The sequence below is a fragment of the Plectropomus leopardus genome, chromosome 2, assembly GCF_008729295.1.
Source record: "Plectropomus leopardus isolate mb chromosome 2, YSFRI_Pleo_2.0, whole genome shotgun sequence".
NCBI lineage: Eukaryota > Metazoa > Chordata > Actinopteri > Perciformes > Serranidae > Plectropomus > Plectropomus leopardus.
Genome location: NC_056464.1, coordinates 31,820,552 through 31,840,494, shown reverse-complemented (window position 1 = coordinate 31,840,494; position 19,943 = coordinate 31,820,552). Strand labels below are relative to the sequence as shown.

The 19,943-nt window shown below is 40.6% G+C and overlaps 1 protein-coding gene across 1 annotated transcript in view; it reads left to right on the top strand.

Moving 5' to 3' along the window:
- The first annotated feature begins 6,615 nt into the window (after positions 1–6,615).
- LOC121949544 (metabotropic glutamate receptor 4-like) overlaps positions 6,616–19,943 on the top strand; it is a 237,373-nt gene continuing 224,045 nt past the window's right edge. Inside the window, exon 1 of the mRNA XM_042495264.1 lies at positions 6,616–7,425. Coding sequence (XP_042351198.1) covers positions 6,862–7,425 — 564 coding nt within the window. The 5' untranslated portion in view covers positions 6,616–6,861. The remainder of the gene's footprint in view (positions 7,426–19,943) is intronic.

Sequence of the window (19,943 nt, the reverse complement as noted above, 5' to 3'; positions counted from 1 at the left end):
GTGTGTCTCCCTGGTGTAAGGATTTGCTACTTTTCTCTGGTTTATTGTATTTATTATTTATTTATTTATTGTAAACTGAGTATCTTTGGGGTTTGGACTGTTGGGTGGACAATACAAGACAATTTAAAACACTTTAGACTCTGGGAATATATCATGAGCATTTTTCACTATTCTGACATTTTATACACAAGACAGGTAATCAAATTATTGAGAAAATAAATGGTAAAATAATCAGTTCTAAAAAATAAAAGGTAATTGCAGCCTTAAATAATTTACCTGATGCAGCTATAGATGCTGATTATAGATTGGCACAGTGATGCAGTGTAATGCTGCACAGTATGAAACTGAAAATGTCAACGCAGCTATCAGCAACAGTACAACAAAATTGCTGTAAAAACTAAACATGAAATGTTTCCTTTTAGGAAAGAGTCAACATATTTCAGGCTGGGAATAGCTCGGTTGACGTGCTGAAAAAGCAGACCAGTGACAGATGGCAAGTTCAGTTTAGTGTGTTGCACTAATTGTATTGCAGTTTTCTGGTTTTGCTGCTTCAGATATAAGGTATTACCCTCAGACCACTTACAAAGTGAACAAAGAGCAGCATTAACAGTTTGATCCATTCTTATTGATGCATCCTTTTAAGGCTCATTTCAATCATTTTTTTCTTCCGATAGAAACGGCATCTGCCTCCTCTAAGCTCTCCAGTCCTTGTGTGCATCCTAGCCCTCCTCTCTCCATTCATTTTCCTCAGGGCAGCTTCCTCTACCTTCCTATTGATCTGCTGTGCAGCATCAACATGCTGGAGTGTCAATTAGAGAGCCCCTCCTGCCCATCTGTGAGAGGAGAGCTAAAGCACATCTCTAAAAGTTTCCCTGGCTGGCTCCGCCATCCAGCAGCTGCTCAGGTCTCAGAAGATGAAGAGGGGAATAATCTGCTGAAAATAAATATACATTAATTTCAGATGCACCCTTGTTTGTATTTATAATGTTCACTTTTGCAGTACTGATTGGACTATAAAAAGCTGGGGCCAGAGCTGGGAAATTTCTAACATGAAGTGCTGAAAAAACAGGAGGGATTTTCAAAGTGTAGCAGCCATTCTGCACAACATATTCTTCATCTTCAAAGAGCACAGTTTCTTCAGGTGAAGTGCATTTGTAAGGGCAGGCGGATCGAGGAGAGTAGGGCAACGCATATTTCTCAGTGAAAAGAGCTTCTGTTTGTAGCATTGTTACTCTTAGCAACCCAAACCACAGTATGTTTGCAGATCTTTGTGGATCACATCTTCCCCAATGACTCAGCTCTTTATGTTCCGTTAAAAACACAAGTTGTCTCGAGACCTCCCTCAAACATTTGCACCTTGCGGCACTGCCTAAATATCAATTGGTCTGTACACTTAAAAACTAGTTTTGGTGACAGATGTGCGAGGCGAGACCAGCCACCATGTAAAGCAACACCCACACTGTGTCCTCTTGTGCACATTTTTTTGATAATATTTCAGTGAAGAATACTCATAAAGTTAAATCCCCCATAAAAAAGTTGCCATCTTTTATGTTCAGATAGGAAACAGAGATTGTCGGACAGGTTTTTGCTGTTATCAGAATTGAGGTGTTACTGTAGAACCAGCTGCAGCTGTAGCTTGCATGGGCATGTAACAACACACATTTATTTGCCTGAAGGTTATTGTATGGCCTTTTGAAATGAATGCATAGTCGATTCTGAAACTTGGGGAAAGGTTGTTCTCCTGATATGAATCTCCAGTAATTCCTGCAGCTTTCTTTGACATTTTCTGGCTGGTAAGCATTTTTGTCATTTTCCTCAAGTTGGTGTTGTACATGTTTATTGAGGTATGCCATTATGGGGTGATGGGTAAATACACGCACATTTTGCCCTCTCATTCAGCACCCTTGTAGCATTTTTTTTTTGCCTCGAAAGCAACCCAAAACTGGGGTCAGTTTACAGCAGGGATGCTCAACTTGCTATGCTTGGAGGTCACTTTTGTAAAATGATAGGAGGCCAGGGGCCACTTGCTGCAGCCTCAGACCTTTTTTAAGATCTAAAGACCTTTTGGGGAGTTTTGCAGTATTATAGGATTTTAGGACATTTCTCTGATTTTAGGACGATTCAAATATTTTGGGACGTTTTTAGGAATTTAGGGTCTTCTGTCTGGGGGTGCAGGGGATCCTCCACTGGCACTTTTTTTGATAAACAAGCGCTGTTTTGATGCTGTTTTATGCACCCTGGTACTGTATGTATACTAAAAGTACGAAAACATTTCCCAGTGTGAATCACTTTGTTTTTGTTGTGAATTAGCAAATGTTTGTTGGGCCACCTGGCACCCTATTGGGAGTCAGATTTTTCCGGCGTGCCGTACATTGAGTATCACTGGTTTACAGTGTGTCAGGCTTCAAAATTGTAATATGAGCCACAGAATGGAGTCTGAGTAACATTCGGTATATTACAGCTGAGTGGAAATAAGATATACAGTGAAAACATAACCAGATCTCAGTGAGTATGCTAATACTGCGCTCTCCATTCAGTTAGTACATCACCACACGACGTGTTGAATAGGGCTCTGAGAGGTGGCTTGCCTTAACCCCAGTGCTTGATTAAAAGGGGATTCGTGGGTTTCAACAGAGTGATAGTAGTTTCTGAAATGACTTATTCTGAGGATGTAGCCCTCATCGAAAGCACTGAGGTCTTTGTGATTAATGAATGAATTACCTGCATCCTGGCCAAATAGGATGCATTATAAGGTTTCTGAAACAAGACAAAAACAAGCTGATTTACATGATAATGCTTGATGTGATCTTGTGAGGTGTATGATGTTTTTTTTCCTTCAGTTGCACTCGAGATACTCCCTTAGATTGGCTAGCTTTTTTTCATTCTGCAGGAGACGTATGAGCTGTCTCCCCACCAGCTCTTCTTTTGTACAAACATGAAGTTTGATGACATCTGTCTTGAAATCTGCAGTCTTGCAGAACAGTTTCTTATTTGAACTCCTCAATGTCTACAGCTGTATTTTTTTTTTTGTTCGCCTATCTATACCGAGCTGTGTTGGCAGCTCACTGCCTTCTCCACAGTGTCTGCTCTGATGTTAGATTATGCTGGTGCATGGTTTGTATTTGGTTGTGGGGGCTAAGGTGAGTTGGCTGGCTTTCCAGTTGTCATCTGCTCTGCAGCAGTTAAAGTGAGCCTGCAGTGAATCAACTCTGAAAAATTACTTCTCACTCACTAGGAGATAGTTGGGTGTATTCAAAGGACCTTGTCACTTCCAATAAGCTCTCAATGAATCTCAGCCGTTGCCGATCCAAGGCTTTAACCCACTCCACTGGAAAACCAATGTCTACAGCTCTATTCTGTTACCGTGTGCAGGGAGATTGTTCCTTCAGAGCTTATTTCTGCTTCAGAAATGAACAGGGTGTAGATGTGTACATACAAGATAGCTTGTCGTGACGTATTTTGTGTTTGTATGGCATGCATGTATTGTGTGTTTCAGAGGAAGCAAAAAAAGAGAAGGGAGGAAATGATGCTGTCAGAGTGTGAAGATGTACATGACAGGATGCAGCTTAGAAACTCGAAATCCAGCTTTAGATCTGCATCATCCACCTCACAATGGTGTTTACAACACTTGAATCTGTACAGAATTTGAATCTAATAATCGTCACAGCAGTGAAACAATAAACAGCCACATCAAAACAGATGTAATTCCATAGAGAGCTAAAACAATGAATTAATTTGTCAATCAACTGAAAAATAATCAGCAAATATTTTGATATTTGTCAATTAGGGATGTGGGTTTACAGGTAGGAGATGTTAAGTACAAGAGGTCATTCTTTTAGACCAGCGCTCTATTGACTCAGTGAGCTTTAGCACTGCATTTCAAAGTGCTACCTATTCAGGTCTGTTCAGTCTCGTTTTGTAAATGTCTTGCCTTTTATTGTATTTTATGCCAACATGCTGACTGCCCAACTACTGGTCTCCACTGGTTCCTCAGCTGCTCTGCAATGTGTACCACGCAAGTAGGGTTGGAGCTCATATTAGGTAGTTATGGTGCAGCTTATTCAGCGATGACAGCTGGTAATGCATGGTGGCAAACGGGTGCTGAACTGAAGAGAAGCAAAATTATCCCGGAGACTGATGTGCGTAACCAGTCAAAAGTATTCTCAGCAGTTAATCGTTAACTATTAACATCCCTACTATCAATTGTGAATGTCAGTGTGATAGGGTTGGGTACAAAGCTCGGTAAGAGTACCAAACAAATTATGTCTGTACAACTGGTCACTGATTCATGTTAAATTGATCAGTGCCAAATGTCAGTGCTTGAAAATCACCCGGGAACAATGTCAGACTAAAGGCGGAAGTGCCCTGATGCTGGGAAGCCAGCCATGGAGCTCCGATGCTGCTCTGTCGGCTTTCCAGCAAGCCAAAACTATCGCTGCAGTGCCGATCTGCCATGATAGTTTGAGCAGCGTCTGGTCTATTGTATTTCCTATGTTATTTTAGTTATAGTCTGCTATGAGTCCTCGAGGACCAAACACACACACAGATAGACAGAAAGAGAAGATTACCGCTATATGTGATTAGAAAAGAGCATCACCCTTGCAGCTTGTTAAAAAATGATTTTTTTAAAAAAAATATTACAGAGAAAATAGAGAACAGGAAAAAAGGTACAGCTGCTTATCAGTACTAAATTCTATGTACTGGAACCAGTATCTGTTTGAATCTGAATGTTACCCAACCGTACAGTTTTATGGTTGCAGCCTCTCCAGTGTAAAGATTAACCAATTTTTCCCAGTCTGACAGTGTAGTAAACTATATATATTTGTTTTTTTTTAACTACCTTGATCACAAAAAGACCACCTTGGGCTTTCGGAAATTGTTTTTATTTTTCTCTATTTAGTGATGTTTTTTGTTTTTTAAAAGATATTTTTTAGGGCATTTATTGCCTTTTTTTGATAGGGCAGAAGTAGCGTGAAAGGAGGAGAGAGAGGATGACATGCAGCAAAGGGCAGAGGCCGGACTGGAGCCCGCGACCGCTGTGTCGAGGACCCAACCTCTGCACATGGGGCACCCCTTCCACCAACTAAGCCACCGGACGCCCCATGTTTTATAGAGAAAACAACTTATCAATTATCAACTTGGCAATCCAAAAAAAAAAATCTACATTCTTATTGACAAGGAAAATAATCATTAGTTGCAGCTCTAGTGAGGTCTAACTGCCATAATAGATATGAAAATAAGGTTTTAGGCTTCAAATTTCCAATGTATTGAAACTCAGTTTCTATATGTGATCAGTGAGTGTAAAATACTCATATCCTTTCACGGGCAAATATTATAGGCACCAGTGATCTGGATGATCATTCAGTCATTTTGAAAACGTATCGAACGAAAAAGTATCGTCTGCTGTGTTAATGGCTGCTCAGAATTGGAAGTCAACTTGCTTATTGCAGAGCTTTCCTAAAGGTGAATATTTTTCTTTTTGCCAACTTTGGATATAAAAGCTCCTCTCCATTTATAATAGCATAATTACAGTTTCAAATTCATTTCTTAGACCAAACCCCCATTGGTTTGTTGTACTTTACTACCCTGCAAGGCACACGCTTAGACATGCTTAAGAGACTTAGAGACCCACATATGAATTCCATTATAATATATGTAATTGATTTTGCCTGTAGTAAGCAGAAATACCGAGGTAATGCTGGAGAGGTCCATTTGGCACAAGGAGATATCGGCTCTATCAGTACCTTATTCAGTCCTTTTGAACTTCCCTTTACATCCTTAATGTCTCTAATGATTTGTCGGGCTTTGAAGAAGTAATGTCGCAGCAGTGGTGATGCGTTTTCTGAAAAATATTGATTTCTGAGCAAAGTACCAACACATGACAGCAACCTTACTACTACTGCCAATGCCAACAGCACAGTTTTGCATTAGTGGAACCATAAAACTGTCAGTAATTATTTAATTTGATGCATAATCAGTTTGACGTGAAAAAGAGAAAAAAAAAGGAAACGTAATCAAAGAATGCCACGTAATAGAAGAGTGCCACACTATTGTGATAGAGGCTGAGTGCATCTGTTAACAGGGTTGTTAGGTGAATATGAAGCGTGTGGATCTGACTCTCAACACTGTCAACCTTGAGAGTCCATGGGAAACCTTTGAATTCAAAACGGTAGACGTAGGAAGTCTGTATAAGAGACCAGAAATGAGTTTGTGGAAGCAGGCCTGTCTCTTCATTCCACATAATGCTGCAGTAAAAAGGTTAAGCAAAAAAAGAGGTCCTGAAAAGCTCATACCAGTACAAATCCCTTTGTCTTTTTTCTGTTTTCTCTGTGCACTGTCTCACTACTCTTCTCTTTTTCATCTTTCAGGAATTCACTCTGAAGCCTGTGGACCTAAGCAGGCCTGAGGGCTCTGACATATACCAAATCCCTGCCCAGGGGAACAGGGGAGATTAAAAACTTCTGATTGAGGTGGAGAGGAAAGAGACACAGAGAGAGAGCGAGGGGGATAGACGGAGAGAAAAAAGCTTATCGTTCACCTTTGTTCTTCCTAATGCCCCAAGTGAAGGATCTCCATAGGCGAGTCTGTGAATAACAACAGACGCAGGAGCAGCTGCCCACCACTGTGGTCAGATGTTGGAGTGAGGGAGTGAAAGAGGAGAAGAGAACAGGATTACATCCTGTGAAATAGCCAAGCTCATATTCTACATTAATTGAATGCCTGGGAGAGAGCAGAGACATGAGAGGAAGCCTTTTCTGTGCCAACTGCTTCAAGAGGTATTGCAATTAACCCTCTGGCCGTCATAAAATAATACCTGGCTTCTGTTGTTTTCTGATTGCTGGGTCTGGTTGCACGGCGTGGATGTGTGCTCGGGCCGCGGTCATGTTTCAACCCCCGGCGTGCAGACCGGATCGGACCGGCTGTCAACGAAACAGCCTGATTGTGCCGCTGCTGCTGCTGCTTCTCTACAGCTCCCTGAAGGCCGCTCAGGCTGCCAAACCCAAAGGGCCGGGACACACACATTTGAACTCCATCCGCATCGACGGCGATATCTCCTTAGGTGGGCTTTTCCCAGTACATGCCAGGGGCCACGATGGCAAGCCATGTGGGGAGCTGAAGAAGGAGAAGGGTATACACAGACTGGAGGCCATGCTCTTCGCCCTTGACCGCATCAATAATGACAATAATTTGCTGCCTAACATCACTCTGGGGGCGCGCATCCTGGACACCTGTTCCAGGGACACTCACGCCTTGGAGCAGTCGCTCACCTTCGTGCAAGCTTTGATCGAGAAGGACGGGACAGACGTCAAATGTCTGGGCGGGGGAGCACCAATCATCACTAAACCTGAGAGGGTGGTCGGCGTCATCGGAGCCTCCTCCAGCTCCGTCTCCATCATGGTGGCCAACATACTGCGCCTGTTTAAGGTAAGACAATACTTACTTATTTTGTGATTTTCCACCTCTTAGTATGTAGGACGTGCACAGAGCAAAGAACAAGAGTTGCTGATGAATACTGTATGACACTTATACCTATGATTTGTGATGTTTTTTTGCTTTATTGATCCTCATGTATGTTTGTTTAAATTATTAATAACACTGGCTGAAAAACAACAGGAGCTGCAGAACAGTGTGAGACAACAATATGTGTTAGAGATCTGCTGCCACACAATGGACACTTTCGAGAGAAGATAAGATTGGTAAATCTCTTCTCTCTGACTGTTGCCCTGCAGGAGTTGGTTGCTAGGCAGTGAGCGGTATTGCCTGTCACAACACAGAAGTGATTAATAGGAGACTGCTTGATTTCATTTTTACCCGATAGCCTGCCTTCCAATCAGTTCCATGTTCACATCTGCTTACATTGAAAGAATATGTTCTGGTCATGTACATTTGAACATTTGATGAATTATTTAACACATATTTTATTTTCTATGCAGCCAGCCATGGCAAGCGTAATAGCTCTTTCTACTTTACTGAAGGTGTGATTGCTATTTACTGCTCGACTCACTGCAAAATAATAGTTTTTTTTTAAACTTGAAAAGGGATTACTTTTATGAAGTACCGTCATGTGTTTGAAATTGTTTTATGGGCAATTACACATTTAAGCACAGATATTACTCAAATCACTTGCATTGGGACCAGCGAGGTAGTGGCGTATTTAAATATTGTGGTAATTAAAATGAGAAATTCTTCCTCAGATAACACTCAGACTTCAAAACCAACATCAAAATGCATCTCAGATCTATTGTGTTCTGTTTCTCACTAAAAAACTGATTACAAATCCCAACTCTAAAGTATACTCTTACCTTGATCTCACATGAAAATTCATGCCTAATCCAAACAATATTCCCTCTTGTTTTGCTGAGAAGTACAGAAACGTCCGCTGGTGGCTCAGTCACAAAACTATCCATGCAGCTGATTCTGTCAGTACGTTTAAATGCAGAGTTTTGTCAAGCTATGGTTATAGCTCCATTAGGCCATTCAATTGGACTACTGTCCTATAAGCCCTGGGGGAGAATCAATTTATTGACAGAAGTATGTCTGACTCCGCCATGGTAGGTGATGATATGCCCCCTTTCAGCTAGTTCCTATTGGACCTTCTGCTGGTTGACCTATTATGTCACATACCAAACAAGCGACAAATGGGCTTCCTGTTGAACAGTAAAAATATGGATAACCTTTTGACGTGGTGCAGTCTGTATGTACTCTACCCTTTACTTTTTACAATCGTCTTTTTTTGATTTCTTCCCTTCTACTTCTTCTTTTGTTTTTCCAAGCTTTCCTCTATGAATTTATGATGTCCATCTTCTTGGAGACTATGGAAAGTGCGCAGGATGTCTAGGCCAGTTCAAATCTGGTTGAGGCATATACATGTGAGATTACCTTCTAGAAATTCGATTTAGTATGATTTCAGTTGGACTAACGTGATTTCATGTATTTAGAAAAGTCCAGTTTTAGGCAGACTATCAATAATTAGACTTTTTCTAACATCATTTAAATGTACTGGCTGACTTTCTTAAAGTCTGGGTAAATTTAAATCAAATATTTGTTTACAAACACATTATACATATACAAATATTTGCTGGAAATCTGGTTGAGGCATATACATGTGAGATTACCTTCTAGAAATTCGATTTAGTATGATTTCAGTTGGACTAACGTGATTTCATGTATTTAGAAAAGTCCAGTTTTAGGCAGACTATCAATAATTAGACTTTTTCTAACATCATTTAAATGTACTGGCTGACTTTCTTAAAGTCTGGGTAAATTTAAATCAAATATTTGTTTACAAACACATTATACATATACAAATATTTGCTGGAAATCTGTGAAAAGATTGTGAACTATATAGTACTGAATTATGCTGGACCACTAGCACACAGATGCAGAATCTGCGTGCTAGTTGGCTGTCGGTTGTAGTCTTTGCAATGTGCTTATGTGCAGTTTTTGTCTGAGACACAGGTGACTTGAGACGATGCGGCAGGTGGCTTTTGTCGCTGCCAGTTCTGTGATATCAGTTTTGTGTGTCGCCGTTTAGTAATGCATGTGTCAGGGTTTTGTGAGAAACCATAATGGCAGTTTTTCACTATTGTAGACCAAAACTGATTTGATTGAAAAACAGGTTGATAGGTCAGTCATAAAAATAATTATTAGTTCCATTCATAGGTGATTGGAAAAAAAAGGTGGAGCAGCGTGATGCATGCTCTTTTTTTCATCCTCATTTCTGCTCACTCCTGCAGTGCCCTCAGCTGCTAGACTGCTCTTGAACCAGACCAGACTCTGGCAATGCATCCTCTATTGCCTTCCAGTGTGATCATCACTGTTCCATCTTTGCCAAAACAATGCTGAGGAGATGCTCAGCAGTGTGGTGGGATGTTATTACTGATCAGGATGTGTCTTCTTTAATTGACTGTTGGAATCTGGTGTTTTCATATCACTGATGATAACCATGTTGTCTTGGAGTAAAACATGAGACTTCAAACATCAGCTGTAGCACTGTGGGAGCTCAGTGTGGGGTGGCTGTGTGGTGCACCATAGTGCTACTGGGTGAAGGCCATTAATACTACAGCATGGCCAGCAGGGCTGGTCAGTATGTCCTATAAATAATATTGGGATATTTTAATATTTATAGTGATATTTAGAAATCTCCTTTTAAGGAGCTTGATAAATGCTTCATTTAACCCTCTGATGCATGCAATCACACCAGTATGATGATTCTATCATTTTTTGCAACATATGTCTGCATTAAGCAGTCTTGTTTATACTCATTAATATTTTTTGTTGGAACGTTACAACAGTGGAACAATATTGGTTCTTCTTTGGCTGCATTTTACTTGGTGTGGGCTGAGATTTTGACATACAGAGTTTCAGGCTCTCTTTGTCTTGTAGTGGGATGCACTTCAAATGGCGAACACAGTCACGCCTGACACCCCAGTGCTCCCACTACTATCCTCCCTCCTTTAAAACTCTTTTAAACATTTTCAGTTCTATATTTAATCAAAAGTCATTGTGAATGCTTTGCTTTCCATCTTGCATTAGTCAGAGTTGTAACCAAATTTTCACTAGAGGGACTATCATTGTGTCATCATCATTTAAAATATGCTGTAATATCCATATGTTGTCTGGACTGCTCCTCTCACACCGTGCTTCAACTGAATGTCATGCAAGCAAGAGTCAGCAACGAAACCAATTTGATTTTCTATTGCAGTGTGGACGTGGAACATCTGATTTGCAAAGTTGATATGAAGAGTTATCTATAAAACACCTCCTCAGTTCATTACAAAAACCTAAAGAAGCTGACATCTGGCCGTAAGGAGATCCTCAGACAGCTGGATGTTTCTTGTCAGTGTTGTGTTGGATTCTCAACAGAGCGTGCTGGTGAGCTAGCTTGTTTTACAAAGTTGAGATGTGGGTATGATATAGTATGGTAGCAACAACAATGATATCTACACCCACAGCAGTATGATCTTGAATATAAACAATAAGGAAAGTAAATATTACGCAGCTTTTCAGTGGTTATGTCTCCAGGCTGAAGTTTCTGGGCTTAAAGCTGAGAGGTACGTGATCTGTTTACGTGACAACAGAGATGGAGGACAGAGAGCATCTGTAATGTGATGTGGCGCCACAGTCGGTTGCCCACTTGCTGTCAGGACAGGGTGTCAGAGTTGTGAGTTTGATTTTGTGCATACGCATATTAACGTATGGTCAGGCAAGATGTGGTTTTCCTTATCAAGCTGCGGTTTATACAGTAAACACTGTTGACCGTTCGCAGTTATCAGACATACTAAATAGTTGTATTTCACTTATATTTTTGCCACACATTCACAGAAAACAGCGCTAGAGGTGGCAGGGACAGACAGACCAAGAGATGCACTGCTGAGCCACCACATCAGCTTAATGTTACTGTTATTTGCCAACATCAAACCTGGAGCGGAAACTGTTTTCTGGATTGCTGTCTCTGCATTTAATTCTCATGGTGTTTCTTTTCTCTTTTTGTGACCAGAGGGATAGTCCTGTGTGATTCTCTTATAGAAGTTGTGAACATTGACACTGCCTTTGACACAAGGGGAGGCAGGGCCGTTTTGTAATTTCTGGGGTATGCATGCTTAGTGAGCAGATAGGACTGCCCGACTCTGCCTGGGAGAGAAGTCTGGATGGACGGGGGAGTGTGTATTTAAGTGTTTTTCTTTTTGTGTCAGTGTGAGGGAGAAAGTCATGTGAGTGAGTGAGATGTGTGAAATGCCAGAGTGACTCTCATGTCGACAGCTTAAAAAAATAACTTGACAATTTGTACTTGATGTTTGCAATATAATAATTTACTACATCCCACATAGAACAAGCCGCAATATGAGTGTGATCGACGTCTCGCCTACCCCTACTACAGCATTAGTCATATTTCATTGTGATATAACGTAAAATTTTAAACCTAAAAAAAGGTACTGCCTCACTAAATATAATCAGCATCAGCCCAAACTGATGAGTCAATTTGGAAAAATCATATTTTGGTACAACCTCAGACTTAGGCGAGATACAAGACTTTTATTTAGTTTTTAATGCGTTTTTTAGTTAATCTATGCCCCTCAGCAAAAGCTTGCAGTATATGTATATTTTGATAAGCTCCCCGATTCCAGCTTGTTACAAACCACATGGGATGTATTGTGCTTGCTGATGCCCCGGGTGTTAACGGGACTGAACCCAGTGTGACAGAACCCAGTATGGTTCATCTTTTATACATTGAAATATATGTATGCTATTCCTTTCTGCAGCTTATTTGTACCTCTATGCAATGGTGTGCTTTGTATGTGTCTGTTGATAAACACATAGTCGAGTATGCAAAGCCCTGTGCATGAACTCTTTATTTCTTCCTGTCTCTCACACATTAAATATGCTTAAATGCATGCTCACACAGGTAGGAATCGGTGTGGGCCACAGTAATGAGCCTCTCCAGCAGCGTGCTCTTGATCCCTCTCTCATATGGAAGCCTTAAATCCTCCGTCATTAGCGCAGCGCTCATTCTCTCTTCATTAATGCAAGTAAGTGGTGTCCTTGCATATTTAATTTAGATTTCTCTGATATCTTCTCTCTTTATCCTCAATGTATATATTAGCATTTCCCTTTCCTGCCTTTTTACTCTCAGACAGCTGGAGGTTAAGACAGCGGCTTCAGTCAGAAAGCAGGCTGAGTAGATCAACACGGTGAGATTTTACCCGCTCATCCTCAGTTACTATCACGATGGGTTTCTCAGCCGCTGTATTGAAAATCAAACACTTTCCAAGGTAGTCACTGATCTATCAGCATCCACTCTAATTGAATAACGGTCATTAGAACAATCAGAAAAGAGAAAAGGCTCCGGACGTGATGTAAAGCCGTCTGGTCAGTTATATAGATTAAACAGTAAACCTTTAATGGAGAGCGGTGTGCGGTCATTTAGGTGGGGTCTTGAGTTATGGCATCCTGGGGATCCCCGGGTCAGCCGGATACCAGCTGGTTCTCCTGGTCCTGATGGACCTGCTGATGGCCCCGGAAGGTAACCAATCTAACTTTACAACCATCTCATAATACACCCTGCGCCAGCAAGACATCATTTGCTGCATGATGTAGCATGCAGAGAGAAGAGGGCAAACCATGTCTACTCGCACTGCGGCTAGACATAAATGTTTGCTTTAAATGGAGGCAATGCATGCACATGAGTACAAACTCAGCATACTGATGAAGACGGGCAGACTCTTAGACATGTAGACATGCGCATTACTGTACGCTTTCACAAGCACACACACTTACCTTGTGCAAAGCTGTATCACTCACACATGCATAGAGACACTTCACGTACAAAAACACACGCATACACAAAAGCAATCAAGCACATTTGCACGCAAACCACTTTAAACCCAGCAGCAGCCACCCTGGTGTAGTTAGCAGGTTTACACAAAAGTGTTTCCTCAGCACTCAGCTGCATACAGATGTGGTCCAGAGCAGCTTGATGAATATTTTACTCCAACCTTATGTAATGGTAACACGGGGACCAGGAGCTGCAGCTCAAGAACATTTTAGTGTAGTTCTCCAAGAAGTGGGAGCCACTGTGACAAGCTGTTGGGGAAAAGATAATTCATGATCACAGACAAGATATGTCAGATGACTACATTATTCATTTGCAGAGCAGATGCGTTCATCAAGTTGACACGCATCACCTCCGACACAGATTGTACTACCAGGTCCGTCCCTCTTGACTAGTACATCAGCAGGATATCCTGACAGGGATTTCCTTTGCTGCACAAAAGTTTGGCTCTTGCTCAGTGGAAAGAAAAAGCATTTATTTATATATTTCATTTGTTTGATTCCATGGTGCACATGAGTAGCACAATAGAGATGCAGTGACCCAGGAATAAGAAGCTCAGAGCGTTCTAGCCTTTAATGCTCACTGGAAAGCATTTTGGTAGCTCCTTGTTCTGACATTACAATTTACTGCTGGCTGGACAAAGCATCTCACATTCACTGAAGTGGCTAGTTTCAGTAGTAAAGGGGACTACGGACAAGTACAAAAAAAAAAGATCCATTTAGAGGAAGAAAAGTAGAAGAAAATGATTTTTCATGCAAGAGCACACAAGCCTTCAGCATCCCACTCATTTTGACATTTTCTCTCACCCCTTAGTTCATACTCTTGTTTTTAAGTTTCACATTGGAGAGACTCAGAAGCTGACCCCCCGAGGTATTATTTATGTGCCTTCACATTGTGTAGGAGCCTTCTCAAGTTTCTTGCAATGGTATCATCATTTAGCTATTTATAAAGGTCTCAGAAACAAACTCAAAACCTACGTGATTTTCTAAAATCCAGACCCGTGCTGCTACTGTTAGTACGCTGCTCTCACATGACTCTGCTGTAATTAATGTTAGGCAGTTAAACTGGTCTCAACTCTCATGGGTTAAGTGCTTCAAACTGTCAACAAAAAGCAAAGCAAATAATATTTAGTGCTGGATAAACGCCATAGATTATGAATAGATGATTAGAGATTGCCCTGAGCTGCCATCGCTGAGCTTTATTTTTCTCATGAAATCATGTGGGATTTTGTAACATGATAACATTCCTGGTAAAAGCGTGTAAATAATGAACCACAGTGTTGAATAATTCATTTTTTAGACAGATTAGCAATTATGAATATACTGGCTATTATTCCAAGTGTTGTGATTTAATACAATGAACCAGGATATATCAGATTTAAGCAGATATTCTTACTGTCTTTTTTGAAAAACATGCTGCATCTTTACTTGATGGATATAGGGAAGGAAAACACATTTTTGGGTATAAAAAGGAAAAACTATAGTTGACACATCCTTTTAAACAGCAAAATCACAGTCTGAGGTGGCTAATGTTTGCTTTTAGTGCTGCATTTGCTACGACAGTGACTCATTTCTCAGCGTGTGTACCCCTGAAAACATCAATTTATAGTAACGCTGCAATGACAGGACAGCTTGTAAGGTAAAAGCTATCAGTTTCAATCTCAGTCAAAGTATACGTGTAAGGCGGAAACCCGTCCACGCAGCGCACTGTGAGGGATATGGCCGATATCATTAGCAGTTGACAGTTTCTTTCATGATTCCTTGAGTGAGCGAGCCGATCCATTCTGCAGCTGTTTTGTGGTCAAAGCTCCACCATATCCCTCTCTCCCAGAGGTGCTCACCATCTGCTTTGTTGCAATCTCTTTTAGTGAGTTAATGGTTATTTTCCCCCAGGTGATCCTCTGCTCCTGTAAACATTTTAGCTTCAGACCTGTTTGGTAAAATAAGTAAATGTTAGGTTAGTGTGATCAGTTAGTGAACTAGGGCTGCCTAAATTCAGCCAGAATGATAATCACTATTATTTTGTTAAATATTGAAATAACAGTTGATTTTAGATGCAAACTATTTATATTGAACTTTAACATTTCATAAAACAGAGCACTTCTTTCACTTTAATGTTGTGATGCCATCCTAATAATGTACAAATCTTTGTATCAAAATAAGACTTGCCCTTAATCACAGTGCATCTCTTAGAGGCAAAATATAAATCAAATTGCACTGGAGCTTTTTCCTCAAAATTAAATCAACAAAGCATTGCTTTCACATTCTGCAGCATTCCCGCAAATTAGCAAAATACAACCAAATAAAAACAGTTTTTATAGGACACAAATGTTTGGCCACTTCATGGCTTGCAATTGCATTGGTTATTATTTCAGTCTGTCTTCAAGAGCAAGATTGACACGGTGATGGGAGTGCTATGATGGATGTTGACCCTGGACTGGACAGGATTCAGTGAGGTGAGGATAGTGATGTCAGTGCATCTCACAGAATTAGAATCTATGTGTGGCGGTAGCTGATGAGGCTGGGGTGTAGGCTTGGGCGGTATCATGTTATAACAGTATACCATTTGGTTTAGACATGCTGAAGGTATGTTTTTCAATACTGTGATAAATGCAGGTGCTCCTCTTTCTATATACTCATTGTATGTAGTGCACAGCATGCACCACCAGAGCTCAGTCTCTGGTCTCTGGTCTCTAGTCTCTAGATCAGGCAGCTAAGCTGAAAGACACTGCATTTTCTTGTGTTTGACGGAGAAGTTACAGGTCTGTAAACAGCCGGAGGCCAACAGGCAGAAAGAGAGACAGTGGGGAATAGAGGTGTGCCGTGTCATATTGTTCAAGATAATACCATGTAATTTTCAACATGATAAGAAAAAATTCATATTGTTATATGGCCCTAGTTGCAATCACAACTGATCAGACTGATGGATAAGCAGCTGCTACACAGGCAAGGGAATGCAAAGTTTTAAGCGCAATCAACGTTTAAGTTTCACTATCACTGTGTCAGGGTCTTCTGCTGCTCTGTCTGTGCCGCTTAGTTGACTCTGGGTTCTGAGAGTGTGGTGCAGTGAATAACTGAACAGAAGAGAATGGCACTCCTAATGAACAGTCCTGGATTGTTACTCTTCTTGGCCCTCATGCATTCATTGTACTGCAGTTAAAGATGTTTTTCAGGTAGTTTGACAAGTTAATAGTGTTGCTTTGTGGCTCAGACACAAATCTCTCTTTGCATGTGACTTGTTCTCTCTTTAATACAAAATACTTGCAAACAGTGATTGATGATGCTTCATGAACGGATGATTTTTGTTTTGCCCTATGCAACATTAACGAAAGATTTTAGTGGTCGATCATGTTCCTTTAATCTTGGGAAGCCGTGATCAATATTAGATTAATTTTGCAGCCCTATATTGTATTTTAAAACCTCAGACAAAGCTCTGTTCTCTCTTTGGCAACAGAGACAGAACTTACAACTGATTTCAGGTCTAGAAAAGAAAGAAAAATCAATATTTGGTTTGTCTTTAACAATCACATTCAAGTCCAACCATTTGTACTGAAGAGCTATCTATGAATTTTTGAAGTATATTGTATCGAACATTATGTTCATTACAAGTTTTCCGTGAGAACCATCTCCTTGTCAGCTTTTCAAAACATCTTATTTGAGCAGCATTTTATCTTTTCGCCGCTGGGCTCGGTCTCGTTTGGAATGAAGCAATAACCTAAGCAGAGCTATAGAAAACTTAATCAAATCTTCTAATTTAAATGCATGCTTTTCATGTTAATTTAGAATTTAGACTCAGACAGAATTAGATCAGGGGTAAAAGAATTAAATCCACTTGCAGAATAGGGCATTAATCTTGCTTCAGGATTGTGTTTTATTTCTGTCCATGTTTTTTCCGTATGTTAAAAAGGAATTTAAAGTTTGACAGTCCCTGAAATCTAGCATGAGTGGTTTTATTTTATATGGCACTTATTCATTTTCTTTACACTGTGTTTCATCACTGCTCGGCTGAAAATTAGTTGCCCTGTTTATTGCATTTCATCATTGTGGTTGCCTACACCTTTAGTGACTCTGGATCAACCTGACAAATTGCAGAGGCGGCAATGTGGTTTCTTTTATGGTAGTCAATCAATTAATATCTGTTAATTTCTTTGAATTTTAACCTTGTTGCGTTTGTTGTATGGTGAATTCTTTAAACAAGGAAAAAACGAGATCATCTTATGAAATTTCATGCTTCATCTCACCTTGTTCTGATGTTTTTTATTCCCCTATAAACCTTCCAGTGACACAGTAGAATGACGGCTCTGTGTCACAATTGATTTAGCAGCTCATTTGGGGGAATGACAGCTAAATCAAGATAAACTAGTATCAGCCCATCGAGGCATCTCACTCCAACCAAACCCTCTCATTCAGTGAGCTACTGACAATAGGGCTGTTCACATCGACTGCTTCACTATGAAGCCATTTAAGACTGTTTTTTTCCTCAAAGTACATGTGCCATAATATACAAGAGAGTGGCATGTTGAGAATTGTGAGCGAGAGTGATTTGCCATGTACTATGTAGTTTAGTGACAAAGGTGTATCATTTACAGCGTTTAGAGAACAATTATTGATAAGTTTATATATAGGGTTCAGTATAAGCACAATAAGAACTTACTACATTCTTCAGAAAGCTGAAAACTGTATCATTATTGCTTCAAAAAAGGGGAAGCCGGAGCAGACATGGAAAAATAGTAAAGGGCATTGTTACTCTGTAATTTTGAAATGAGAGCCATTTTGGCCAGAGTACTGTAAGTCATTGTTGGAGCTGCAGATAATAATCCTGCTCAGTTCAGGGAGGTGATATTTTTTCCATTTTCTGTATTTTCCTATGCCATGCTTTTTTATCCAACCTCCTCTGCCCTGTCTGTCCTCCAACTACACCATTAAAAAAAATGCTGACTGTCTGATTGTGCAGCTATTAAGCCAACACTTTGTTTCTCCTTTTTTTCATTTTTAATATAGAGTTGTAGTATTGATCTGTCTCTGCTGATTTTGATGAGTCGGAAATTATTACACTTGGTATCCCGTTGTTCTTTAACCGCCAGAGAAGCTTCGGCGTGACCTTATTTCATTCAAACACATCAGAGGGGTATTTTGTGGAAGGTGTTTTTTTTTCCTTCCTGATTTGGCCAAATCCAAAATCAGACCCCCCAAAATTTCATAATTTCACAGAATGGGCGAAATTTGATGGCTGGATATGTGGCAGAGCGATTTTCTGCAGGTCTTGTGGACCTGTGATGGTGTTGGGCAGTTTGACTCCCTGTATCAGCATTGGCTGTTGATTTGTGTTCATGTTTTAAAGTCAGTGGTTCCCAGTCTTTTCGCATGTGACCCCTGAAACAGCTGCAAAAGTCTACCAGTTGTGACCAGATTAAAAAAAGTGTTTTTCTTTGTGTGTTAGTGACTTGTAGTTAAAAAACAAAATGATCCGGAAAGAACTAATTGAGAATGTTTCCCATGAGAGTTAACTGAAATCTTTTTTTACTGTTGACTGACGCAGAGTGACTCAGCGTCTCCTTGCCCCTCTCTCTCTCAATCTGTAGCCGTTTTCACACAAAGATTGCAAAATAGAACCACAACGAGGTTAAGCCTCTTTACACCGCCCTTGCACTTTTACACAGAACCAAACGACGGCGGCATCATTCTGCTTCAGTGTGTGATTACACACAGCATTACGGCATTCCGCAATCAAATGAGGCATGCTGGGTAAGGCTGGGTAAAAAAATCGATTCAGCAATGCATTGCTATGTGCATTTTGCCAATTCATTATCGATTCATAAAATCCTGAATCGATTATTTCCATTTTAATAACGCCCTGCTCCTGTGGGGGCAGTGTGATTGACGTTGTTCAGAGGGTTCTCTTGAGTCCCAAACAACGTCTGTCTCTCCCTCAGTGTAGTCGTCGTAATGCAAATGTCACACCCATGCAACCCATGGTCACGTCCTTTTGGCTTTCCGTTTTACATAGACCTCCTTTTGGGGCTCTTACTACATCCGTTCCGTTAATACAGAATGGTGAGATGGCATAATGGTGTGATAATGGTGTGATATTCCTGACTTTAACAGGTAGTGTGAAAGTGGCTTCTGTTTATCATGACACTACTGCTGCGGGAGTGTGAGTTTCAAATGGGGGATGTAGAGAATGTGCCCACCATGCACACATACAATGACAGGGCTAACTATAAGCATTACATGGCTAACGCTACCTAACAGGTTTAATGGCAGAATTTAGCCGTTTCATGATGGTATGAGTTTGTTGGGACTGTTTAACGGCTCTGTGTCAGTTGTTAGCTGTACTAACCGTGCAGACATTGAACTGACTGTTCACTGCAATGGCAGCAACAGAAAGTTTGCTGATCCTTTCCACCAGTGAAGACAATTAGTATCCGTGGGGGTGTCTGACCTTGTTGAGTGCTGTATTTGTTTCCCAGGAGCAACATCATGACAATGCCTTGGTGGAAGTGTAGGAATCCGTATTTGTGTAGTGGTATTTCTTTTTTAAGCTTTCCTCAAATATTGCAACCCTTCAGATTTATCTTAACCAGTTTCAGGTATTATTTCTCTCCTGACTT